The sequence below is a fragment of the Phyllostomus hastatus genome, unplaced genomic scaffold (genome assembly GCF_019186645.2).
Source record: "Phyllostomus hastatus isolate PE091 unplaced genomic scaffold, TTU_PhHast_1.1 phas_scaffold_501, whole genome shotgun sequence".
NCBI lineage: Eukaryota > Metazoa > Chordata > Mammalia > Chiroptera > Phyllostomidae > Phyllostomus > Phyllostomus hastatus.
The window spans coordinates 48,675,920-48,703,167 of record NW_025334033.1 but is presented as its reverse complement, the minus strand read 5'-3'; the positions used below and the strand labels follow the sequence as shown (position 1 = coordinate 48,703,167).

General features: G+C 46.7%; 1 protein-coding gene across 12 annotated transcripts in view; it reads right to left on the bottom strand.

Annotated features, from left to right (window-relative positions):
- Nucleotides 1-6,534: 6,534 nt before the first annotated feature.
- SIPA1L1 (signal induced proliferation associated 1 like 1) overlaps nucleotides 6,535-27,248 on the bottom strand; it is a 330,102-nt gene continuing 309,388 nt past the window's right edge. For 10 of the 12 annotated variants that reach the window (XM_045822209.1, XM_045822208.1, XM_045822219.1 and 7 more), the window contains 7 exons: nucleotides 26,372-26,611; nucleotides 24,924-25,089; nucleotides 19,721-19,967; nucleotides 11,702-11,845; nucleotides 10,194-10,302; nucleotides 7,471-7,555; nucleotides 6,535-6,874 (listed from right to left, as the gene is read on the bottom strand). In XM_045822209.1, coding sequence (XP_045678165.1) covers nucleotides 6,731-6,874; nucleotides 7,471-7,555; nucleotides 10,194-10,302; nucleotides 11,702-11,845; nucleotides 19,721-19,967; nucleotides 24,924-25,089; nucleotides 26,372-26,611 — 1,135 coding nt within the window. In that variant the 3' untranslated portion in view covers nucleotides 6,535-6,730. Of the gene's footprint in view, nucleotides 6,875-7,470; nucleotides 7,556-10,193; nucleotides 10,303-11,701; nucleotides 11,846-11,888; nucleotides 14,643-19,720; nucleotides 19,968-24,923; nucleotides 25,090-26,371; nucleotides 26,612-27,248 lie in introns of those variants that run through there. The other 2 variants (XM_045822216.1, XM_045822217.1) reach the window with 2 other exon arrangements.

Sequence of the window (27,248 nt, the reverse complement as noted above, 5' to 3'; positions counted from 1 at the left end):
GTCAGCGAAGGAAATGGATAACTTGGTTTCGGTGATAGGATGCAGAGGACACCAACTCAAACGTCTACCTATCGAGCTGGTTACACACACACGTGCCGTGAGCTGGGCGTGTGTGAGGCAGTAGAGAGCGGAGCGGGCGGTGGTGATGTGGAGAACACATCTGCCCCCAAGTCATTCGTCCGTCTGCAAGGGAGCTGGATTTTGTTGGTGGGTAGCCACTTTCTGACGCTCTCCTGACATGCCGACTTACAGAAGGGCACGGGGAGGTGTGTCTGCGTGTCTCATTAAGTGACTCAGGAGAGTGCTAACGAGACATAAAGCAAAGAAACACATAGAAAGATCAGCCCACTTAAAAGAACACAGAACTGCAGATGAGGAAGAGGAATGACAGACACATCCCCAGAGCATGTGACAGAGTAAGGTGCCCAGAGGGTATTTGGCCAGGGAGATCATTCAGGTTGAAAATGGATCACGAGGAATAAACTGAAGGATGAAGTGAGTTGTGTGTGTTCAATGGTGGGGCCGTGCCTGGCAGAGGCGCTGTTTAAGAGGCAAGATGAGATGTGTACATGCAGAGTAAGTGAGGCAAGGGAAGTGGAGAGGCGCATGCTCGCAGGACTGAGGGCAAGCACAGCTGGAGAGGGACGATGAAAGCTCTCTTGGTGCACAAAGGCAAGATGGGAGGAGATGGATTTGCAAGGAGGGAGGCTGGCAAGGCTAGTCTGACAAGGAATCAAGGGAGCCCAACGTGGCAGGCCTGGGGAGAGGTGGGAGGCCTGCAGAACGGCGAGCAAGGATGGGCCAAAGCACTAGAAAGTAAAACCAAGTTTACAATGATCTCAGCATGGACAGCCAGAGGCTCCAAGTCTCTGAGCAGCAGCTTATGAAAGGGTACGGAAGGTTAGCATCCCTTCTTTCTCCTCATACAGTAGCCAAGAGAAGGGGCAGTCATGCAGCAGGCGGGTTTAGGTAAAGATTTCTCATTTATTGTTTGTTTACTTATTTAACTTTGACTCTTTCAAGTATAGCTGACATACAATATAGTAGTTTTGGGTGTATGACATAGTGGTTCCGTATGTATGTACCTTACAATGTGATCGCCACAAGCCTAGTGACCATCACCACACAAAGTTATGATATTATTGACTCTACTCCTTGTATTGTATGTTACACCCCACGACTGACTTATGTTATCACTGGGAATTTGTTGTTCTTTATCCCACTTACCTTTTCACTGGTGCCCCCCAACACCGCCCCCTCTGGCAACCATCAGTTTGTTCTCCGTATCTATGAATCTGTTTGTTTTGTTTGTATGTTTATTGATTTATTTTTTAATTTTTTTTAGATTCCACATAGAAGTAAAGTCATATTATATTTGTCTTTCTCTGACTTATTTCACTCAGCACAATACCCTCTAGGTCCATCCATGTTGTTGCAAATGACAAGGTTTTATTCTTTTTTATTGTGGAGTAATATCCATTGTGTATATATATATAAATACTATGTTGGAAAAAGTGGTGAAAGTGGGGATCCTTGTCTTTTCCTGGTATTAGAGGAAAAGCTTTCAGCCGTGGGCTTGTCATGTATGGCCTTTATTACACCAAGGTATGTTCCCTCTGTAACAACTTTGTTGAGAGTTTTTAATCATAAGTGGGTGTTGAATGTTCTCAAATGTTTTTTCTGCATCTATTGAGATAATTATGTGATTTTTATCCTTGGTTATGTTAATATAGTGAATCACATTGATTTGCAGGTATTCAACCATCTTTCCATCCCTAGAATAATCCCACTTGATCATGGTGTATGATATTCTTAATGTACTGTTGAATTTGGTTTGCTAATATTTTGTTGAGAATTTCACAACTATATTCACCGATGGTAGTGGCCTGTAATATACTCTTTTTGTGGTGTCTGTCTAATTTTAACATCAGGATAATGCTGACCTCATAGGGTGAGTTTGAAAGCATTTATTTCTGTTCAATGTTTTTAATTAGTTTGAGAAGGATAGCTATTAATTCTTTAAATGTTTGGTAGAATCACCTGTGACGCTGTTGTGTCCTGGACTTTGTTTATTGAGAGTTTTTTGATTACTGCTTCAATTTTATTACTAGTAATTGGTGTGTTCAGATTTCCTTCTAGGTTGGTTGTCCAATGTGTTGGCATATAATTGTTCATAGTAGTATTATTTTGTTAATTCTCATCCAAGGATATGTTTATGATTTTAGAGGGGTGGGAGGGGAGAGGGAAAGAGAGAGAGGGAGAGAAGGATAGAGGGAGAGAGAGAGAGAGAAATCGACCAGTGGCCTCCCAGACATACCCCAGTCGAGGATCGAACCTGCAAACTAGGCATGTGCCCTGACTGCGGATCAAACTCTCAGCCTTTTGGTGCACAGGATGACACTTCAACCAACTGAACCACGTGGCCAGGGCTGTTTGTAGTATTCTTTTATGATCTTTTGTATTTCTGTGGTGTCAGTTGTAATTTCTCTTTTATTTCTGATTTTATTTATTTGGGCTCTCTTTTCTTCTTGATTGTCAAAGAACCAGATCTCAGTTTCACTGACCTTTTCTACTGATTTTTATTTTAGTCTCTATTTCATTTATTTCCATTCTGTTATTTATTATTTCCTTCTTTCTACTTACTTTGGGCTTTGTTTGTTCTTTTTCTAGTTTCTCTAGGTGTAAATTCATGTTGTTTATTTGAGCTTTTTCCTGCTTCTTGAGGTAGGCCTGTATAGCTATGAACTCCCTGCTTAGAACTGCTTTGGCTGCATCCATAAATTTTGGAAAGTTGTTTCCATTTGCATAGTTGTTGATTTCCTCTTTGATCCATTGGTTTTTTAGTAGCATGTTGTTTGCTCACCACATATTTGTGTCTTTCTGTTTTCTTCCTGTGGTTGATTTCTAGTTTCATGCCATTGTGGTTGAAAAAAATGTGCCTGATATAGTTTTAATCTTCTTGAATTTGTCAAGGCTTGTTTTGTGGCTTAATACATGGTCTCTCTTGGAGCATGCTCTACGTGTACTTAGAAGGCACACTGTGTGTCCTGTGTGTTCAAGCACTGTGGGCTCTGAATTACCCTTTTAGTAAAAAAGAAAGTTCTTCCTTTTACCTAACTTAACTCTCTTTAGCTCTAGTTTAAACGTGTTTCCCCATGTGAGGTGCTCTGTGGTCAGCTAACCTGTCAAAATAACACTTGGGTATTGGACGTAGTTAAGTGCCTTGACCTGTAGTTTATATTTATTTTAGTTACTGGTGAGTACAGTCATGCTCCTGTTAACCCTTTTCTCCAGGAGCCCTGCTTCTAAACCATCACCTGGGAAACTGTAAAAAATATAAATACTAAGCTCCCACCCCAGACTTGCTAAATTAGTCTGTGGGGAAGCGGCTGGGTGCACTGTGGTTTAACAAACCCTCCAGGTGATTTTGATGCAAGCTCTAGTGAGAGTCACTATCCAAAACATACAGCAAAGATTTTCAACCACCTGGCCAGGCCAGTATTGACAGAGTGTACGGGCTCATTCTGGCTGTCCCATCTAAACTCTGCCATCCATACATCAGGACACTCCTGGAAAAGCGATGCAAAAGCCTTCACATATTGGAGACAGAGGAGAAGCATGTTTGCGTGTCTTCAATTTCCAGTCACTGGCTTTACACAAATCCCACCTCATCCTTAAAAAGTACATATTATATAAGGCTGTTACTATTTCACGAGATGAGTGAACCAAGCTCAAAAAGATAAGCTAATTTACCTAAAGAGACAGTGCTACGTAATGGCTGGGATTTGCGTCTCAGTCTAAGTCAAATGTCATGATAATTCTGTACGGACAGGTCATATGGGCAAACGGTGTCCGACATTATTGTGGTATCATTCCTTCTTTAAAAACACAGTTCATGTTTAGCCACGAGCAAGTCTTCACTGGCTACATGTGTTTCTGATCAAGGGGTGCCTTCTTGCGCTTGAATCTCAGCATTGCTCAGTTTGGTTGCTGGAATACGTCTGCTGTGAGACTGGAATCTGTTGAGGTCATCACTCTACATTTACCTAGAGGCCAGTGTCTTAAGCTTGCTGGGCCCGTTTCCTTTGCCCCTGGACTATCCTTTGTATCCCCATCTGAAGAGTTATTAACCCAACCTGTGTGTAACCTGCAGCAGGTGTGGAGTGCAGCCAACTGGCCCCACCAGTCGACCCCTGAACAAAGACCTCCAGTCAGGATAGTCCGGCAGCACCTTCTCCCAGGAACTCCCCACCGACACCCACGTCCTTCAGAAGTAATGTATAAAACTCTCCAAACTAGGTAAGGATTAGGGTCTGAGCAGACCTTTTTAGCTTGTTCATCAGTGTCTTGTGGGATTCTGTCTTATCCTTTGTTGTTAATTCTGGAATTTGTAGAATTGTTGAACCAAATAAAAGGAAGAAACTCGACTGCTAGCTCTCAATTAGCTGCACCACTGGAGAAGAACAGGGACCTGGGAGATTCTAAATTTTGTTCCATTTGGCTTTGGAATGCACTGTGTTTTTTTTTTTCCAGTAGATTAACTTTTCTAATTACATTTCACACAGCCTAATATTAACTGGCACTCGTATTCCCCGAGCGCACAACCTCTAACACTGAGAGCTGGGAGACACAGTCCAAAAACACGCTGGTCTCAGGGAAGGGCAGTGTTGTTATGGAAAATCCACACATGGATAATGAAGAGAGAACTAATTATAAAGTGCTCGGCAAATATTAAATCATAAGCAGATGAGGCAAATTAGGAATTCTCTATGGACATGTGAATAGAGAGTCAAAACGCTCATTAAAATTCTAAGAGGGACAAAAACTTTCGAGAACCATCTTCAGTGTTAATGGAGCCTGATGAAGAGAGAGGGTGGCAAGGAGGGTGACTGGGTGCTCTTTCAAATAAAACCTCAAGCAACAACACCAATGCGTTTTAAAAGAGCATTTAAAATGAATTTTATTGTTTGGATTTTACAAGTAGTCTTTAAAGGCTTCAAACAAGAACTCTGTTGCAAAACTCTAATAAATAGCTTGCCCCAAGCCCCCAAACAAAATGTAAAACAAAATGAAAACTAAACTCAGAAGGATAAGCAAGCCTTCAGAATGCTTAAATGTTACTGATATTTCTCATTTATAAAGAGATATCAGGCAATGTACAATCTCCTTCATACAAGTCAGAGAGAGAGAGAGAGAGAGATGACTGAGATCTTTACAAAGCACTCTGAGCTCTTCCTATTTCCATAATAGAAATGTCACCAGAAGAAGAAAACCCCATGGAGAAATCACACCATGAATAAAACCGTAGCGTAAAAGTCTGGTGGTGGGGCGGGGAGAGAAGGGGTCCATCCCGTGTTTTTCAGGGATGGAGAGAGGACCGAATCGGCATGACTTGGAGCAGGGAACGTCCAAGCAGATGACACTAGATGGCTGCACGTTCCCCCTGAAAGGGCACAGGTGTCAGTTTAGTGACAATTATGAAGGCTAGAAACAGGGCCACCAGGGGCTCCCCTGGGTCCCTCGACACTGGTGGGCCCAGCGTCTCTTTACTCTGCAGGACCGAGGGCCCTGAAACAGTGGCCACGTGCCCAAAGCAGCGGCGTCACTAGACAGGAGAGCACGCGAACCATTTCTGCAGCAGGATCGGCTGGAGGCCGCAAGAGGGCGCAGAAAGTGCCGTGCTTACACTGCGCACGGGGACATGCAGGTTTCAAAAGCCCATTCTAGCGTCACAGTCATTGCTCCGAACAAGCAGGTGGTAAAATTCACAAATTAACATTCACTTTTCCTAGTTACAAATACTGGTGAAATCTTGCTTTTTAGACGAGGATTTACTAATTTGTTTAAAATATGGTCATTTTGAGCAAGCTAAAAATACAATTTTGCTGCATTTTCAACTTTAAAAATCTTAAACATTATACTTTCGGCCGAAACACATACAAACAATATTTTAGGTTGAAGGAATTCTGAAACCCATTAATGTTTGGAGCCAGGAAGCTGTAGAGGAGCTGATTTCAATTTGGGGGGATTTGCTTAAGCCAAACCCAAAGGGCTCTAACTCTTGAGGAGCACACTGCACCTGGGACCCTCCTCCCCGGGGAAAGGAGGGAGGGAATGACGTCTGGGAGCAGGACCGGAAGGGGTGTGGCCTGCGGGCACGCTCTCCGCCTCCCACTGGTGCACTGATTTGCTACTGAACAACCCCCTCCTGCTACTAATCTGTAAGCCAGGTGCGAAGAGAACAGCCTTAGCTCCAGGACAGTCCTTCGGGAGGCAGGCCCCTCCCTCCCCAGGCGTTTTAGGAATGAAGGTGAAGACATCGCTGCCCCAAATAAACAATTTTTAAAGACGTTTCCTCTCCTAGGAACAATGACCTTGGTCAGGATAATAAGGGAAAGCTTGGATTACCTGAAATAGTGAAGAAAGAGCTGATGGACATAGAGGCAGATGGGCGGGGGGACCTTGTCCTCGGCCCGGTTTCTTTTAAAATACATAACAGATAAAGATATTGTGCAAAAAAAATAGACATTCACATTTTAGCAGTTAAACTTTATTTTACTTTTTAAAATTTTTACTTTTTTGTTTTTCTTTTCTACAAAAGGCAGATAATGATTGTTGACCTGCAGGTGTTGTGCTGTGCACCCCCCGAAAGAGGGCACAGTGGGTAGGAAGCTGGGGAGGGAGGGCTGAGAACGCGCTCGACGGCGTGACCCGGGCTGCGGAGCCGGCCCTAGCTCATGTCTATGGTATTGAAGACCCATTCCGTGAACTTCTTCAGCTTGTCGGAGGCGTTCTGGGACTCCTCCTGCAGCCTCAGGTTGTCCTCTCGCAAGTGCTGAACTTCTGCCTGAAGGTGGGCTTTGTCCTCCTTTTCCTGCGAGGGAGAGTAGAAAAGGACTGAGAGGGCGGCCCCCTCCCCGGGCTGCTAGTGGGGGCGGCTCCGGGTCTGTGCCACTGCCCGCCTGTTTCCATCGCTCATGCGCCTGAACACCTGCGTACAAGCCTGGGCCGGGGTTAGAGCCCAGGGAACAGGAGTTCCAGAGCGGTTCACTGCGGGTTTGTTATGGAATGTAAATAATGTCGATTTTAATGTCTTGGCTAATAAGGGCTGTCTTAAATTTTAGACTGTTGTTTTGGTGGTTGCTGTCTTAATATAGTCAAAGCTGCTCAAGAAACAAAACAAGATCCAAGTCTCCTGGCACAAAAGCACAAATCACAGGGATAGCCTGGGGTCTGGGCTCCCGACCCGTCATACAGGGGAAGCGGAGGCCAGGACGGGGCTCAGAGGGGGCTGGCTGAGGTTCTAGGCTTCCCCACCAAGGGTCCACCTGACGGCCATCTCGCATCACGCGTGTCAGCGGGGGCTGAGCTCCAAGCATTCCCCCTACACCGGCCTCTTGCTGCACTGACACTCTTTGAAAAGGGCCGTTTGCACAGCCCGGGCAATGTGCTTCGAGAACGTGTGTTTACCTTCTTCAGATCTTCCCGGAGCATCTTCAGCATCCCTTCCAGCTGGTCCACTTTAGAAGCCAGAGTGGGAGAGGAGTCTTTACTGCTGGGAACAAGAAATGAAAGACCATGTTGGCAGGAGGAGCCTCTATGGCCAGGTTTGTTGAGCATTTTTAAAAATGGGGCGGCTGTGTCTGTAAAATGGCCATCTCAATATAAGGTTATACAATACAAGCATGAGCTATGGCCAATCAGTAGCTTCCTTTGTTAAAGATGCTACATTTGTGACATTTAGGGTAGTGAATGAAAATGGTCTCTCTGGCAGGCACCACAGTCAAACAGTGAAATGATTCCTAGCTCTTCAGTGGCTGTAAGAGGAGGAGAGGGTGGGGGCAGGGCTGATGTAAGTGCGACTGACTGTACCTTGGGGCGACCAGGACAGAGCCTCTGGTTCCCCGAAAACAGTCTCTGACCACCATCCAGTTGCACGCAAGTTACTGTGCTCATATCTTAAAACCTAGACCAAATATCTTAGATTAAAAGAATGACTACATGTTTCAAAAACTTGTCAGTCCAATCTTAATGTCTTATGTTCTTTGCTACTATGATCAGCAAGCCAGACAGAGTTTTCTTATTTTCTCTCATTTTCTGTAAGGACTAGTAATGAATGCCCTGCTGGAGCAGTGAAGGGAGGGTGAGTTAGAGGGGGAGAAAGCCCCCCAAACGCTGGGCAAGGCTGAGGGCCCTCGGTGGCTCTTCTCCCCCCACTCTCCTCGACCCGAACTCCAGCTGCGCCAAGCTCTGCAGTGAGTCCTAGCCGGGCACGACCTCGGAGCCCGGCAACCGAGAACCTAATGCCTTCCATTGGGATAAAGTGCAGCGGCCTCTTCCCAGAGGTTAAAGGGGAGGAGGAAGTGACTCTGAATTTTTGAAATAATGGAATAAAAGGCACTCTTTACTTTAAAAATCAAAGTTTGAATCCCTGACCTAAAATGAGTTGTGTTGTTGTCTTTTGCTAATTCTAGAGCTATAACGAGCGCAAAAGGTAAAACAATGTATTATTTTTACAGCGTCACAGGCTGCAAATAAATGGAATGATAACGATCTTCCAACTTCTAAGACAGGACAACCAGTTAAAAGCTGACAACAAGCAGACTTTCAAAGGCGAGCAGTTGGCTGTGACTGCACTGCCCAACACAGCGCAGCAAGCTGGTCGGTCCAGGTGGGCTGGGGGCCAAAGGTAGGGCAGGTAAGGGTGGCGCCACACAGGATCACTGAGCAGGCTGGGGGGCTCACAAGGACCCAGGCCACGCTCGGCTGTGACAGGGCTGATGTAGCCACTGCATGTGGTCAGCGTGGAAGCGGCTCTCAGAGCCCATTTCGACTTCCGGAGGTTTTCAGAATGAATTCTGTGTCTGCGTGGATGCTGATAATTTGTAAAAACAGTGAAATCCTCTTGCATTTGTTCATCACAGTGAACAAAGAACAGAGCCGACCATCACCTTCATTTATGATTCTACAAAGGCTTAAGAGCTGCTCAGTGGTCAGTCCTTCTCGGGAAAATGGACTTTGTCGGCCCAGACTCCTCTCTGCCAGAGACCCCACCCTAAGAAGGCATTTCTGGAATCTCCCCGCCCAAACCTGCAGTTTTAAAGTTGTCAACAGCCAATGTCATTGCCACTCTCCTTCCCCAGCCATTGCAGTGGGGACATGAATGCGGCACCTGTCCACTACACTCACGAAGGATGATCCGTTGCTCTCACGCTGGCTGCACGGATAGGGTTTCCTCGAGGACTCGCTCCGGAGTCTTCAGGCGCGAGCTCTGGCGTATCTGTGCGCTCTAAACCCCTTCGCCTCGCCTGTTACCGAGTTTTAGATAGAGGTGCCTGGATTCTTAGCCATCTCCCAAGGTTTTGGGGAAGAGGGTTCAGACTGCTGGAATTATCCTGCATCGAGGCGCGCTTACTGCGTGTCCTATGGCTGACTGCCGAGGTGCCTTCCTGCACAGTACGTCCTCCCTTAGCGTCACATGTAGGTCCTGCCACTTTAAGTGAAGTGACCTACAACAACCAGTGTTACCACAGGCTAATGGACACAACCGAGAGTTACGTTCCTACAGCATCCCACCGCTGTCACAACAAATGATGTTACTCGAGGATCTTTGGTACAATGACATCACACACACAGGGGTATCCCATAAATACCCCACCACACCGCGTGGACCTGAGGGGAAATATCAGCCTCTGCACCAGCAAACAGAAGTCAAAGTCCGTGTTCTCGTAAGAAAGCCCTCTGGGGCTCAGTTACTGCTTCTGCATGTGACGCACGACCTGGACTGCCCTGGTGACCGAGGTGCAGCGTGCATCGGCAGCAGCTAAGACACAGACACACACATGAGCGTGACCGCAGACAGCTGTGGGGGAGACTCAAGGACTCACCACATGGGGATCAGGGAGATTTTAGTGCAAAGGATTTTTCTGACCTTACCTGATAAGCCCCACAGGTATAACTGTATAATAGCATTGGACAACAAAGACGATGCGTAATTTCCACTTTAAGCGATCGAGGACAATTCAATTGGGCTGCGGTGTGAGGGACAAAGTGCTCTAACTAAAACGCCACATGCTGGTGCCATGGCGGTGAGCGTCCATCCCCCAGCCAACCTGCGTGGCCTCCATCTCCTCTCCCCTGTGTCCGCCAGCAGTGTGGGTGACACTCGGGGACCCTACCCCCAGGGGACCCACCTGCTGTACGACTTCATCGGGGCCAGGTCCTCCAGCTGGTCACCGTTGGAGGCGGCGCTCAAGGGGCGGCGGTTCTCATCAGTAGCAGCGAAGAACGAGGCTCTCTGGACTGGAGAGGAGGCAGAAACGGCTCAGCAGTCCGAGGCCAGCACGTGGCCCACCCTGACCTCTAACTGCCGGGCGGGGGGGCACTGCGGACCCCATCTCCCCACCCTCACAGGAAAAAACTGTTTTAAGCTGTAACACTGTGATTTTCCTTTTAAAAGGAGCTGTCCTGAATCGATTTTTAGTCCTTTTCTCTCGCTTATCAAAGTAGCATTCTGTTAGATGTTTCCCTGCAAACAGGCCTTGTGCCAAATTTCCAGACAAGGCTTTCCACTCAGTGATGGTATCGATGCATTAAAGAGCTAGTATTAAGCTTCTCGAGACTTCCTGAAGTATGTTTTCCACAAGACACCTCACCACCTTGCAGGGCTGTAACCTCAGTCCACACACATGTGCCTACCAACTTAAAAACATACCAACTTAAAACTTGATCTAAAAACAAAAAAATCAAATTAACCCCCCCCATTAGACACACAAAACCTCTACCATGATATACATATGTAAATGCGAGTGAGTGACACACTGAAATTTACAATCGGTTAGTGTGGGACTGCTGTCAGCTACTGGGGGGGCGGCGGGGGAGGTTTCCTTGTTGCTGATTTCTCAATTCCGATGCTTAATCAGTTTCTCCTGAAAGTTGGAGCTCAACTGATGAGCTACTTTCAATTCTTCAAGGAAGAGCAAATAGAAACACTGCTGCTACCCACCCCTTCGCCCCCGCAAGGAAATCACCTGCTCTCATCCTCATTTATGAAGGACTACTTAACAGCAACTAGTTGGGGATGAGAATCTTAGAGTGAAGTCAGTCTGTTTCACAAGAGGCACCTGACAACCGGTGACCACACACAGGATGGCACTACTTACAGCTGCACAGACGTCAGCACCGTCCAAGGGCCTGCATTTAGGAACCAGCGGCCGAGGCCAGCGCTCAGCCTGGTGCTGCGCTGCACTTGCACTCGGGAGAGGGGAAGGGGAGTGCCAAGGGGGGCCCCTGCCGCTGTCGGGATGGGGCGGGGCCCAGCAGGACGAGTGTGCCAACACATCCAACTGTGCGCCTGCCCAGGATGTCTTTACGCTGAGAGGAAGGGTGTTCTTCTCAGTCAAATGACTGTTGGGACTCCTCTCCCGCCGGCCCTTCCCACACGCAGGGAGGGAAAGCACCCACGTTACGAACTCCTAGGCAGAGGAAACACCAGGTTCCATGCGACCGAATCAGAAGACGTGTGTCCCTGTGAGTGCTCAATAACCGTCAGCTCAACTGGTTTCTGGCTGTGCCAGTCACGTGCACGTGCCGTCTCCGTGTCCAAAGAAGCAGAGGAATGGAGATTCGACCAGAGCACTCACCCTGCAGCAGGCCCTGCCAAAGCCTGGAGTCGGACCGCTCAGACCCTCAGTGGACTCACCCTCGTAGGCCTTGGCGGCATCCACCAAGTTGGACCAATCCAGATCTGCAGCAGCGTCGGGCAGGGGCATGAGGCCGGGGTCGGGCATGGGCCTGCGGGTCTCTTGGACGTCGGTGAGGGAGCTGTCCGAAGCCGAGAACTCCCCTGCGGGAGGAGACGAGGGATCAGACACTTCTCACGCCCACGGGAGAGCCACGGGGGAGCTTACCCATCTCCTGGCACCACAACAGATGGGCACGTCATTCAGGCCCTGGGATCAGCCTGGCCTCGCAGGTCCTCAGTGGCCGTTCCAAGCTGAGTTCAACTACAGATCAACTTCCTCCAGTCTTGAATCGTTTTCTGACAACCTCTTACTACCTCGTTTCTAGTAGTGTGACTCATGGAAAAGTTAGGTTTGCACCGAGGCAACGAGTCTGCTTTTGGAAGAGCTGTCTGTCTCCGGTGGGGTCCAGGCAGCTCCGGCACCTCACTTCTCCTCCCAGAGGCAAGGGGTTAGCGCTGGAAGGGATTCTTCTCTCTCCCAAGGGCACAGTGAGCAATCCTGGGATCGGGGTGGGGTTACAGCAGCCTAGCATCCTGAGCCCCTGCTAAGGTGAGATTTTAAATACAAACAGTAAGCCATCTTAACAAGTAACCTTTGCTTAGCCCGAGGCAGGGAGGACTGGAGAAAGAGCCACTCCATGCCGTATAAGGGCATGCTGCTACACTCAAGTTCATGTGTGTGGAGAACAGAGAGGGAAGGCTAGTGGAGCTCAAGAAATGTAAAGGCTCTCAATAGGGCAGGAGGTGGGGGAAATGGGACAGAGTGCACCTTTTTACGAGAAGGGCTCAGCCCTCAGAATGGGACTGGGACACTACTACCATCCACGCAGACACAGAACCAAAAGTGACGCTCTCAGTAAAAACATGTAAGCAACTCCAGAAATACCTGTTTACAAGGAGTTAAAAAGAGCCGTCAATTACGAGAGCCTGGTAAACTCGGGTATATTTAGTGCTTGTTTTCCCTTTCAGATTACATGAAGAACTGCTCTGAAGAGCAGCTGCTAGTTATTAATGTGCTTAAAATTAGCCAAATTATGAGTGAATAGAAATCAACGAATACCGCCAGATATTAAATGCTCAGTTCTATTGAAATTTGCTCCCACCAAGGGTAAGGAGGTGGAACAGACAATTTTGTGTGTCACTCATAACCCTCTGCCCTTTCAGAGCTGGGGCTCAAATTTCCACATGGGGGAACAGAGAAGTCAGCCCTCCCCACTGCCCAAACACGCTGCAGTGTATTCACACCCGTGCCGGGGCTGAGGGTCAGCCCAGCAAGGCCTGCCCTGTTGAGGACACAGGACCATGGCGCTGCCGCCTGACCTTCAGGAAAGGAGGAAGATGGGCAGGTGCTCAGAAAGGGAGACTTTCCTTCCCATTCCTCAGGCTGGGCTTTAACCCCAGGCTTCATTCATCAGCTGAATGAGGACTGTGTGTGCATTTTCTGAGCTGCTCTCTTAGAACACGAGTCTCTAGAAGACAGGGCCTACTTTGACAGACATATGCAGAGAAGCCTTTACAACGCATTTATTTTTATTGCTGCAAAGGTTTAAAAACAGTGCAGGGAAGTTAGAAAAGCCCTCAAGGTAGGCAGAAGGTTGCAGGAGCAATGGAATCCAGGGGAGGGTGGCTCCAGTGCAGGGACAACAAAGGAGAAAAGGTTGCTGGTTACTGGGTTACTACGAGGTTTTTTCTAGAGTCTGGATGGTAAGAAGTGGACATTCCATGTGTCTATTTTGGTTCTTTGGGGATGACCTCCTCGAGCAAAGAGAAACAAGATCTAAGCTACAGTTGGGTAGGGGTGGGAGAAGGAGAGGCTGGCACGATCCCCAAGTGACGCCTGCCAGGGTGGAGGGGGGATGGGAACAGTGAGTGGGATGGAGACGCTGGGGGGCCGTTCATGAGGGTGGGCTGAGAGCTCACGAAAGATGCACGGAGAAAGCAAACCAGGCCAGCAGCAGATTTAAAGAAAACACTGCTCTGCGCAGCAGCAGAAGGAAAAGGAGTGTGGGTGTGAATGAATGGACACAGAATTCCCAGGAAGAAAGGGCAGAAGGGAGGTGTGGTTACAGCTGTATGTGTAATACACAGGCAGGAAGACCGGCTCCATAACAGGTATCCACTGTGCTGGGTCACGGTGGGGAAGGAATGGAGTTGGATGGAGAGAGGAGAGAGGAAAAGGACAAATGTCAATCCACAGTCCCAGGATATGGCCCTTCATGAAAGTGGGATCCAGACAGAGCAAACGGGCATTTGTGAACAAAGGCAAGAACGTGGAGGTACCCCATCGTCAACGTGCCTTTTCCTGAAATACGTGCTCACTCAGTGGATGAAAGAGTCAACAAGCAAGTGGTTGGCACCACAGACAACACCTTCACAGCCTGGGAACGACCGAGAACAAGGTCAAGGGGGGGTTCCATGGTGGCTGGAGGGAGGCAGTGAATACAGTGTCTAAGAAATAACTAAGCTGTTACCCACATTTACCCAACATAACAGCAGCTGGGATGTTTGGTAAAAAATACTAATTCTCAATATACATCTTTGTATTCAAACTCAAATCCAGCAGGTCTGGAGGAAGGACTGGAAATCTGTATTTTTAAAAAAGATCCGAAAGGGCAGCTTTCACACACATCTGGTGCCCTGGTTTTTGCAGCTGTGATCCAGGCAGGGGGGTTCCTTGATTGCCCGACTCTGGTGGCCAAGGGGGCTTGCATTCCTGGGATCCCTAGGCACTGCACCAATCAGAGTCTTTCTGTGAAAAAGGCTTGTTTGTTTGGGAACTTTGGCCCAGGGGAAGGTTCAGATTTGGCAACCAACCAGACTCTACGAAGAGACTCTCAGGGCACAGGGGCTGATGGATGCCACCTTTCTTCTTGTCCTCACTCCAGTTCACCAGCAGCTCCTGGAAGAAGTTTATACAGTCACCTGGCACCTCAATTTTGTGACTGCTGCCAGGTGACACCACTGGATTGCCTGGTTCTGAAGACCGGCAGGGCCAATGTCTACAGTCCCACAGGACTATGTATGTTTGCAGACTGTAAATGCTGCTGCCAGAGGATCTGGCTTCCTATCAGCCTGGATATAAGAACTGACTGAACCCCTCCCCTTTGACACACTGACAGGTAGACCAGCCAGACAGTAAAGGTTACAGGGACATCTTTGTCCTGAAAGAGTGAGTGCTAATTAATGACAAGAAAACATGAAAGTATAAATCTCACTAGAAAAGGTAAATATATAAAAAGGTGGTAGATTAATTACTTATGAAACTAGGATGAGTGTTGATGAAAGTAGTGCAGATAACTTTAATGATAAGGTAAAGGATACACAAAATAAAGAGGTGTAAATTCTGACATCAAAAACAAAGTATTGGGGGAGAGACTAAACGCACAGAGCTTTAGAATGCATTTAAACTTAAGCTGTTATCAACTAAAAATAGACTTATAAGTTGTTGTATGTAAGCCTCATGGTAACCACAAAGAAAAAAACCCACAGTAGATACACGAAAGATAGACAGGAATCTAACCAGTACATAAAGTCATCAAACCACAAAGGAAGAAACTGAGAAAGAAGTAGGCACCGAGGAACTACAAAAAGACAGAAAATTAATAAAATGGCAATAAGTACATACCTATTAATAATTACTTTAAATGTAAATACACTAAATGCTCCAATCAAAAGACACAGAGTAGCCAAATAAGTAAAAAAAAAAAAACAACAAAAAAAACAATCCCCCCCCACAAAACCAAAAAGACCCATATACCTCCTGCTTATAAGAGACTCACTTCAGATGTAACTGCATATGCAGACTAAAAGTGAAGCGATGGCAAAAGCTATCCCAGGCAAATGGGAACCAAAAGAACTGGGCCGCTATACTGATACCAGATGAAAAGACAAAGGAGGACATTCCATAATAATAAAGGAGTAAATTCAACAAGTTATAACCTTTGTAAGTATTTACACAGTAACAGAGGAGCACCTAAATATATAGAGCAAATATTAACAGGCCTAAAAGGAGAAATAGAGAGTAATGCAATAACGTAAGGGATTTTAATACCCCACTTACATCAATGGATAAGATTTGAGCCAGACAGGAAATCAATCAGAAAACATTATCCTCAAATGCCACATTAGACCCAATGGACTTAACAAATATATTAAAAAAATAAAAATAAAATTAAAATATTCTATCCCAAAGTGACAGAATACACATTTTTCTCAAGTGCACATGGAATATTACCCAAGATAAATCATATTGTTGGCTACAAAACAAGTCTTAATGAATTTAAAAAGACTGAAATCATATCAAGCATCTTTCCCCACCACCATGGTATGAAGGTTGAAATTACAAGAAGAAAACAAAAATTCACAAATATGTGGAGTTTAAGCAAATGCTACTGAATAACCAACAGGTCAAAGAAGAATCAAAATGGAAATAAAAAAATACCATGAGACAAATGAAAATGGAAACACACCATACCAAAACCAGTGGGATACAGCCAAAACAGTTCTAAGAGGAAAGTTTATAGTAATAAATGCCTACATCAAGAAACAAGAAAAATCTCAAACAACCTAATTTTATACCTCAAGGATCTAGAAAAAGAACAAAAGGTGCCCCAAATTTAGGAGAAGAAAGGAAATAAATGAAACAAAGACTAAAAAGAAATTAAAGATCAATAAAACTGAGAACAGGTTGTTAGAAAATATAAACAAAAGAGACAAACCTGTAGACTCACCAAGAATAAAGAGAGAAGACTCAAAAGCAGAAATGAGAGAGAAGCCATTACAAATGATACCACAGAAATAAAGATTGTTAGAGACTACTATGAATAATTACACACCAACAAACTGAACAACCTACAAGAAATAAATTCCTAGAAACATATAACTTACCAAGACGGAATCATAATGAAATAGAAAAACGTGAACATATTACTAGTAAGAAGATTGAATCAGTAATCACAAACGTCCCAATAAATTCCCAATAAACAAAAGTCCAGGACCAGAGAGCTTGACGGGGGAAATCCACCAAACATCCAAAGAAGAATGAAAACTAACTTTTGCAAACTCTTCCAAAAATGGAAATGGAAGGAACAATTTCTACCTCATTTTATGAGGCCAGTAGTACCCTGATACCCAAACCAGACAGGGATGCCACAAGAAAAAATTATAAGCCAATACCCTGGATGAATGTAAATGCAAAATCCTCAACAAAATATTGGCAGACTGAATTCAACAACACATTAAAAGGATCTTACACCAGGATCAAGTGGGATTTATTACAGAGATGCAAGGATGGTTCCACAACTACAGATCTGCAAATGAAAGAACAACCAATATAACACTACATTAACAAAGTATAAAATCATGTGATCATGTAATAGATGCAGAAAAAGCATTTGACAAAATTCAACATCCACTTATGATAAGAGCTCTCAGCAGAGTGGATCAGAGGGAATGTGCCTCAATATAATGAAGGCCACGTATAAGCCTACAGCTAACATCATACTCAATGGAGAAAAGCTGAAGCCTTTCCTCTAAGGTCAGAAACAAGACAAACATGCCCATTCGCACCACTTTTATTTAATGTAGTATTGGGAATTGTAGCCATAGCAATTAAACAGGGAAAGGAAATAAAAGGCATCCAAATTGGAAAGGAGTAAGTTAAACTCACTATTTGCAGATGACACATATTAGAGAGTGTTATGTTCAAGACTCCACCAAAAAACTGTAAGAATAATGAATTCAGTAAAGTTCCAGGATGCAAAGTCAATACACAAAATGTGTTATGTTTCTACACAAATCTGTCATGTTTCTAAAAACAAAATATCAGAGAAATTAAGATAACCATTCTGTTTACAACTACATCAAAAATAATAAAATACCTAGGAATAAATTTAACCAAGGATGTAAAGGACCTGTACTGAGAAAATTGTCAGACACTGCAGAAACACACTGAATACAGCAAAAATAAATGGAAGGATACACCATGCTGATGGGCTGGAAGAACTAATGTCATTAAAATGTCTACACTACCCAAAGCAATCTACAGGTTCAAGGCAATCCCTATCGAACTAGTAAAGGCATTTTTCAAAGAACGAGAACAAACAATCCTAAAATTGGTTTGGAATCACAAAGGACCTCAAATACTAATGTAATTTTGGGAAAGATGAATAAAGTAATCTTGGGAAAGAACAAAAAACAAATGTGGAGGCATCACATTTCCTGATTTCAAACTGTATTATAAAGCTATAGTAATCAAAACTATAGTATTGGTATAAGAACAGAAATACACATCACTGGGATAGAATGAAGAGTCCAGAAATAAACCCACACATATATGGTCAATTAATTAACAACACAGGAGCCAAGAACAGAAAATGGGGAAGGGACAGTCTCTTCAATAAATGGTGTTGGGAAAATAAATAACCGCATACGAAAAAATGAACCTGGACTATTATCTTACGCCATACACAAATTAACTCAAGATGGATTAAAGGCTTGAATGTAAGACATGAAACTATCAACTCCTAGTGGAAAACACAGGTGGTAATTTCATAACCCACTGCTCGTAGGCGTACTCCCTTACATCAGTCACGGCAATGACACTGGTTATGGCAATACACTTTTAGATGACACGAAAAGCAAAAATAAACAAGTGTGACTACATCAAACCGAAAAGCTCCTGCACAGCAAAGAGGCCATCAACAAAATGAAAAAGCAATCTACTGAGGAGAAAAACATTTCCAAATAATATTTCAGATAAGAGGTTAATATCCAAAATACACAGAACTCCCAACTCAACAGCAAACACCAAACACTCTGAAGACAAAATGGGCAGGTGATCTAAACAGACTTTCTCCCAGACTTACAGACTGCCCACAGGTACATAAAAAGATGCTCAACTTCACTAGTCATTAGGAAAATGCAAAACAAACCCACATTGAGATGTCACCTCACACTGGTTAGAATTGCTGTTACCAGAAAGGCAAGACACAAGCGTTGGCGAGGATGTGCCGAAAAGGGATCCCTCGTGCACTGTTGGCAGGAAGGTAAGCTGGTGCAGCCCCTCTGGAAAACAGTACAGAGGCTCCTCAAAGTAAAACTGCCACCTGATCTAGCACTTCTACTTCTGGGTATTTACCCCCCAAAAGTACAAACTCTAATTTGAAAAGATATATGCACCCCTATGTTTACTGCATCATTGTTCGCAATAGCCAAGATATGGAATCAACCTAAGTGTTCCCTGATGAAGGAATGGATAAAGAAAATGTGGCATATATTCACCACGAAATATTACTCAGCCATACAAAATGCAGTCTTGCTATCAGCAACACTCTGGGCCTGGAGGACACTGTGCCAACTGTAAAATGTCTGACGGAGAAAGACAGGTCCTGAGGGGGTACAGCACGCTGAGTATGGCTAATGATGTCGGGGGGACAAGCAGGTTTGTAGTTGTGAGGACACGAAACACAAAGTTTTTCTTGTATTATTACTTATTAATTATTGTGTTATTTTCCATACGAAACATTGTAAACCTATTTTGCCCCATTCTGCACTGTACTGCATAGTTGGAAGTTGCTAGGAGAGTAAATCTTCAAAGTTCTCATTAAAAAAAAAAACAACTTTGTATGGTGACAGATGGTAACTATACTCACTGTGGTGATCATTTTGCAGTATAAACAAACATCAATAATTATGCTAAAAACCTGAAACTGATATAATGTTATGTGTCAATTATACCCTAATTAAAAACCCCCACAAGCACCCCAGGTGACTCGTGGCCTGGGGAGGTGGACTGTACCCCATGGTCGGGGCTTGCTGCTGAGAGGCCGGATGAGGGGGTGTGGGTGAGCTGAGATAAGAGCGTGTCAGCAGTGCTTCCTCCAGTTGTCATTCCCTGAGCAAAGTGAATGACAGCTGTTTCTGGGGACACTGTCATCATCAGCAGGGCCATTCAGCTGAAGCCACGGACCAACTTACCATGCAGTGACTTCATTCCCAAGGTGTACGAAGGCCTCCGCAACGGAAGAGACTTGGGGAGAGAAGGGTACGTGCTACTGAAGAGGACATCATTGGGCAGGGCTTGGTCCAGCAGCGAAGCCCTTGAGGTGAAAAAGTGCTCCCTCTGGCCACTGTAAATACTCTCATCCGACAGCGTTCGGTGCAGGGCCCGCCTGGAGGTGGGGGTGGTGGGGAAAGGAGACTGCGGCGAGGAGAGCGCCTGGAACTGAAAAACAGCGCAAAGACAACAGAAGGTCAGTTTTTCGGTTGCACGCCCAAGACCCAGGTTTGGGGGAATGGGTGAGTTAACAAAAACATTGCTCTCAGACACACCCTGTCAAATCCTGGAGCCCAACAAGCAAGCCTCAAGGTCCAGCACCACCTTACAGCCAAAATGAGGGCTGCTGCTCACCACAACCTCCAAGCCCAGCACGCTGCCCATCAGTGCTCAGTGCCGCATTCAGACACGTCATTAAGAGATCCGTCAATACTGTGTCTCGGGCGAGAGCAAGATGAGGAGCACACAAACATGAGTCTGTCGCACTGGAAGGCTCTGTCGTTGGCCAGGCCATGCCGTCTCTCTGAGCCCAAGTCCCAGTCTATGGAGCAGGGGCACGACACCTCTCTGGGTTACTAGGGGTTAAGTGAGACACTGGGCTGTTCACAGTGGCACACATCAGTGAGGTGTATTAGGGAATAATGCTGGACCCCCGAGGGAACAGCCACGGCGCCAGGGAGGCACCCTCAGAAGCCTGTCACGTGACTGCATGATTGCTGCACAACAAGAGCATCTGATCATCACGAAATAATAACCCAAATAATAGGTGGCTCTTCATTAACTGCTATAGTTACATTTAATGAGTTTTGGCAACCATGTATTTTTTGAGACAGATTTCTATTCATGAAATGAAAATAGGGAAATCATCTTTATAAACGACAAATATTTATATGCATGTTGAAAAGGGACGCATGTTCCAGATAGCTGTATCTTACTGATGTCCTTTGTCTTTGTGACCGGACTTGATTTTACTTGAGATTTGTCTGCAAACAGCAAGCTTTTGAGAATCCCATTCACTGAGAAACAACAGACACGTTCACAATAATTAAATATTCAGTATCCTGAAAGCCAACAGAGTATTTGGTCTGTTGACAATGAAGCTGCTATTTATTCAATTCCTCTTCGACTACCGTTCCCCTTGGCAGGGAGAACAGTGTGGGGAGCAGGTAGAGATGTGAGCAGGAGGGCTGAGCCAGGGCTGGCAGGAAGCCGCGGGGGGACTTTCCACGGCACTCTGAAGAGGCAGCGAGGCCATCACACCGCAGCAGCTCCCTTTCAAGAGTGCGGAGGACACAGGTGACACTCGGGTTCATTCATGTGCTCTGGGCCTGACACAATTCCATTCACCACACCCTTCAAGGGTTAACCAAGTCAACATTACCCACAATGTGGTGTGCACAGTTGCTGCATAAATACATAAAAAAGTACTAATCAAAAACATTGTAAATGAGTCTCAGGAGTAGCCAATTGTGTAAAAATTGTGCTCATGTTAAAAAATTCATGATGAGCCAAACCCAGGCACACATGTGCTTGCCCAGAGAACGAAGGTGCTACGGTAAGTGTTCCGTGAGTCTTTAAGTGGAGGGAAGTTGGCACAGAAATAGCGATTTCTCTTCTCACTTTACAGAGAAGAGTGGGCACGAGAGAGGTTAAATGGCTTGGCAATAGTAATTTAAAACAGCAACAAACACACCAGGTCATCTCTCTTCCGTCCACTAGGCTCTCGGACCACCGCACAGGCTTCTGCCTACCCAGTTGGACCTCAGATCTGTCCATTCAAGCCCTGCTGTTGATCTTTTTTTTTTTTTTTCAGTTCCTCTGGCTTCAGCAAAGGGATTTCTTTCTCCAGTGAGTATTCCCACCCTGCTGGTTTTACAAGAAAGAAAATTTCTCCCAACTCTAGTTTCGGTCCCTTTGGGAAATATTAATATGCCTCATAGCAGCAAACAGCTGCCTTGAAGAGAGGTCCTAGGTGCAGCGTGCTTTACCAGAAGTTATAACGTCCTGCAGTAAAGGCAGGCAGGATACGCGATGGAAGGAAGCAATGTGGTTAGATGTGCTCCGCCCACCAAAAAGTAGCAGGACCTAGTCTCATCCAAACTCGTTCGGATGGTTCCTCACCCCATTCCCCTTCAATTCCAGTCTTAAAGGTGTGCATACCTCTCTCGTTCTTGCAGCACCCTCTACCTTTCTTGTAGGTCAGACCTGAGATTGCCACTGGCCCTGCCCAGGGCTACCAGCCCACTGTGGAAAGAACCACAATGAAACTGATGGTCTGCTGGGAAGGGAGGTGAAAGAGCATCAGGCCAGGGGATTTTCAGACTGTACTCCAAGGAACCCTGGATGCTCACCCCAACACCACTTCCTGAGGAGAGATGTTCAGGTGGAACCCAGGGGCTCATGACGTTCACCCCTCCCATCAGAGAAATGCTGCTTTTGCAGTTCTACATATTAGTTCCCATGGATAATGGAAGGAAGGAAGGAAGGAAGGAAGGAAGGAAGGAAGGAAGGAAGGAAGGTTGGTTCCTGAGCTTTAAAACCATTTGAGCACCATCGATCTACTCTGGTCCTCTCTTTCAAAGCCAAGGAATAGGGCCTAGAGAGGTGGCGCCTTGCTCCAGGCCAGTCTCCCGTTCTCTCCCTTTTCCAGCCCTCCTGGTTCTCAGTGAATGGGGTTCCCTGCACTTGCAACAAGCAGGTATTAGGTCTTCCTAACACTGGAGCTGCCTGGGCCTCTTCCTCTGGTCTACACCTGAGAGTATTGGCAGGAAGGCAGGACTACTGGTTTGCACCACTGCCTGCTCACTTGCCACTGTAAAGCAGCCCTCATGGCAAATAAGGTTGTTCTATCTCTGCAGGCCGAGGATTCTTAGAACGCTACAGCTCTGCCATTTCCGCAGAGGTGGGAGCTCCACAGCCTCTGCACAGGGCCCTGCAGCCCCACCCCACAGTGCAGCCTGCCCAGCAGGGTGCCGCCAGACATCCGGTATCCACTCAGCTGCAGAAGAGCCTGGGAGTGAAGCTGGGCTCGAACTGACGAGCTCTCCCAGGTAGCACTTGCTGGCCAGTAAAGCCAATGTGGTGTGCGTGGGTTTCGAGTGCCACGGCCTGAAGCCGGCCCCTCCTGGCGCCCACAGCAGCTGCAGCGGCTCGGAGCCTGGAGCCAGGCGTGACCTGGGAGATGTTCCACAGGCCACACTGGCCTTACCGACACGGCAGAGCCACGGTCATTCAGACGATAAATCTCAGAAGACACGTGGAGCTACTTAGCTGAACTTATCTGAAACCAAACTAAAAAGGACGCAACTGGAGGAAATACAGGATGTTTCCAGCTCCTGCTTCCAGTAACAGTTTCACCGGCAGAAGCATTTTCTTTGCAGAGGGTCTGACAGTAGTATCACCACAACATGAAGAATGTGCACCCCCATTTCAAATAGGTATGTTTTAAAGTAATTCATTTTTGGAAATAAAAGCCAAGACCAAAAATAATGGCAAACAGACACCTGCTCCCAATTACTTCCAGCGCACGAGTGGACGGGAAGCACGAGTGCTCTGGGCTTGCCCCTGTCCGAACAGGCTACCTGAGAAGTGGAGGAAAGGCGCCTTTCATGGCAAGTTTAATGTTCCTCTGAATCACAGGAAAAGTGTGAAATAATTTTTATTCTTAAACTGGTCCTTAAACATTTTGATACACCTCTTTGGGTTTCGATGGATAAAGAAAGAAATTTTAGGCACTATCTTTTGCACGGTTGCTAAGGAAACCATTTGTACTCTGGGTGATGAGTCAGAACTGTTAAGTGCTGGCTTATAAAACAGAAATCAAGAATGGCAAGTCTTTAAAATGATTTACGATCTTAATGTTTATATGTTAATAAATAGCTTTTTTTGCAGAACTCCAGAGTGGTCTTGGGAGTACATTTCAGTCCTGGAAGTGTTGATTTTTAGGTTTAGGAGGCATATCTGCCCCATCTGGAGGAACACGCACGCTGGAATCGTGGCGAGAAAGCTGGGATGGGACAGGACCACACAGCTCCTCCAGATGGCCACGTTTCCTGGCCTTTTGATCACAGCTGGGGGATGGCCAGTAGTTAATAGCCTGGCTTCCATTTCAATCGATTCTCCAAGTTCATAAATTAAGTTTGCTAGTCATTTCACACAGACTACAAATCACTTAACTAAGCACTAGTGAACAGAACACGCCCAAGTTTACTGCTGTGACCCCCCTGGGGGTGGACACCCATGTCCTGGGCTCCCAGAGACACTGCAGACAGAGCGCTGTACACTCAGAGGGCAACACCTCGGGGCCCTGGGCGGCACACACCAGCTCCGAGCCCGGGAGTGTGCGCGTGCACATCTTGGAGGACGAGAGTGGGGAGCCTTAGGGAGGCTCCGGGCTCCTCCAAGCTGAGGTGAGCAGAACAAACCCTTTCACACGGCCATGCAAAGGTGCGGTCACTGACACAGGAACATCAACTCTGAGCGAGTGCTCTGGACTTGATGGGCAGGGAGGCTGGGTTCTAGAGAAGGCAGGTGTAGCCTGGAATTCTGGGAGGGGACGGAGGGAAGGCTCCACGAAGCAGAGCGAGTCCGGAGAGTTCTGAAGGAAAGTGTGCAGGCGCAGTGTGCTGAACTGGGGAGTGCACAAGGCACAGCCAGCACGTCTGCGCGGCCAGGGCCAGCGGACAGAAGCAAGGCCAGAGTGCGGAGTGCTGTGGGCACACGGGGCGGGGCGATTTGTGGGAGAAGGGGAGCCGTTTGGGCAGAAGGTACTGAAGCCCTGAGAGGAGAGTTTCTGTCTGACAAGGGGGCCACAGAAGCCTCTGCAGAGGCCCGAGGAGCAGCAGACTAGAGAACAGTGCAGCTTGCGCACGGAGAGCAGGGTGCACTGGAGACCTGGAGATGGAAGGGCCCCGGGGGCTGGGGCAGGCTGGCTTAAACCCAGACGGGAAGGACGCGGCTACAGGAACAGAATGTTTGGAAAGCACTGCGAACTGACTATTGGGAAGATGATGGGGGATGGTGGGAGGAGCTGGGAACTGACACTTCTTGGAGGGTGTACCTGGTGAGCAGCTCTGTCCCACCTGGCCTCCCTCCACCTGCTGTTTACCCCAAGCTGTCTCGTACCTTAAAGTTCTTCTGGGATTCGGGAGTTGGGCTTTCAAGGTCGATGAGTTTCTTGAGGTCCTCTTCAATGGTGGACTTGGAGCTTGGCTTAGGAGACGCGCGGAGGTCCCTGGTCGAGGCGCGCAGCCTGGGGTGGGCTATCTCATTACCGTCACTCTGATGACGCCTGGAATACAAGGGGAGAGACGGCAGGAAGGAGGTCAGGAAGGCTGACTGAAGGGCTCCACGGGCTCTGAAGGACGCGAGTCATGGAGAAATATTATACGGGAGAAAAGTGAGAATTACTTCTGTTCAACTACATTAGAAGCTACTCAGATAAATTCTTGTTAAAGAAACAAAACCAATTTGAAACACAAAATAAAAAGTTTGATGAAACAATCATTCTTTTACAGGAAATAATTAGCTCTACTAAGCCAAAATTAGCAACAGACTCATTAATAAAAGACCACAGGTTATGGATCCCAAATGCAATCTCTGTACAGGCAAAAACAAAATAATGGAATGAATCATTTATTCTTTTTTTTTTTGCTGTACTTTGTAAAAAGCCCTTTATCTATGCAGTCCCTTACTTTCTAATATTCCCTCTGGTGCCGCCTGGCCCCGTTAAGATTAAATGGAAAGGCTGGATTAATGTCCTCGAAGGGACAGGGCTGGTCTTCGCACCAGAGGGCTGGTCACTCTGAAGGCGGCTCTCCAGGCACACCAGCAGCCCCTCCTACCCGAGGTTCTGCTTTCAGTGGTCACATTCACTCACCGCCAACCGCCTTCCAAAAGTGTTGATGGGGAAATCCAGAAATTAACAACTCCCACGTTTTAAATGGTGTGCCATTCTGAGTAGCACGAACGAACCCTTGCACCTCCCCGCCCGGGGCACGAGCCAGCCCTGTGTCCAGCGCGTCCCCGGAGGTGCACACTGCCCTCCGCTGGGTCCCTTCGCAGCCAGGTCTCCGCTGCCAAGTCAGTTATCACAGAGAGACCCCATCCACATGACTTTCAGTGCAGCACGTTGTTATAACTGCTCTATTTTATTTTTAGTTATTGCTGTTAATTTCTCACTGTGCCTGACTTACAGATGAAACTACCAAAGGTATGTATGGATAGGAAAACACACAGTACACATGTGTAGGGTTCGGTGTTATCTGCGGTTCAGGCATCACCGGGGGGTGCGGAACACATCTCCCACGGGTCAGGGGGACGGCTGTGCCGTTTCATGGGAGATCTAGGGCTCTCCGATCTGAACATGTTGCAATCCATCTTTTTTAAGGAATGAGAGGCAGAAATAATTTGAGACAAGTTTTACTTAGGAAAATAATAATGTCCCTGCCAAATCAACTCTTTCCCACCTCCCAGCCTGGCCACCTTGGTCATAGAAAATCGTCCCAAACTTTTCTGTTTTCTGTCATGTTAAAAGCAAATCACCAGGTAAGAGACACAAATAAAATTCTCACTTTCTTGTGTCCATAAATCCCACGGAGTTTATGGTTCCTTCAGGTTTTTTCCACCCGATCAGGTACTTGCTAGTAGCGCCCTGGCGAGGGTAGAAAGTCCTAGGGCCAGACGAGGAGGACGAGGAGGAGGAGAAGGAAGGCGCGAGCTGCGAGGCGGCGGCGGGGTGGAGCTCTTCCTTGGGTGAACTCCTGGCACTGGTGAAGACGACCGGGCTGGCGGAGTGACGGGAGCTCATGGTGCTGCGGGAAGCGGGACAAGGACAGGGTGACCCAAGTGTGCATCTGGAGCCGGCCTGTCAGCCACGGAAGTGTCATAAAGTGTCACCCAGGATGGGGGTTACTGCCGGGTTAAAGACCATGAAATACTGGCTGGCCTTCCTTGCTTTCTCTCTATAATTTAAACGTCTGCTGTCACAGGGAAAGACACGCACAAACAGTTAAGACTGTCAGGGACACTCTGAAGCACGCTGGCACCACTTAAGTTTGCGAACAGCGAAGTCTACAGGAGGCGAGTGACGGGAACGTCTGCAGGAAAGGGCCTGGCAGTCTGGGCTGCCGTCCTGCCTTCCTCAGAACTAGGGGCCGTGGGGATGCTGCCCAGGCCGGGCCGAAAACAGGGGAGGAGACCGTATCGGGCACAGTCTCCCACACACATCCAAGGTCAAAGGGGCACCTTAATGCCGAGGTCTCCCTACCCACGGCCTCGGGCATCTAAAAGCTGATCAGAATGAACTACTTTATACTAAACACAAAAATCCACTCCACGTGGATTAAAGACTTAAGTATAGGATCTGAAACTACAAAACTCCTGGAAGAAAATATAGGGGGTAAGTTCCTTGACTTCACAATGATTTTTTGGGGTTGACACCAAAAGTTA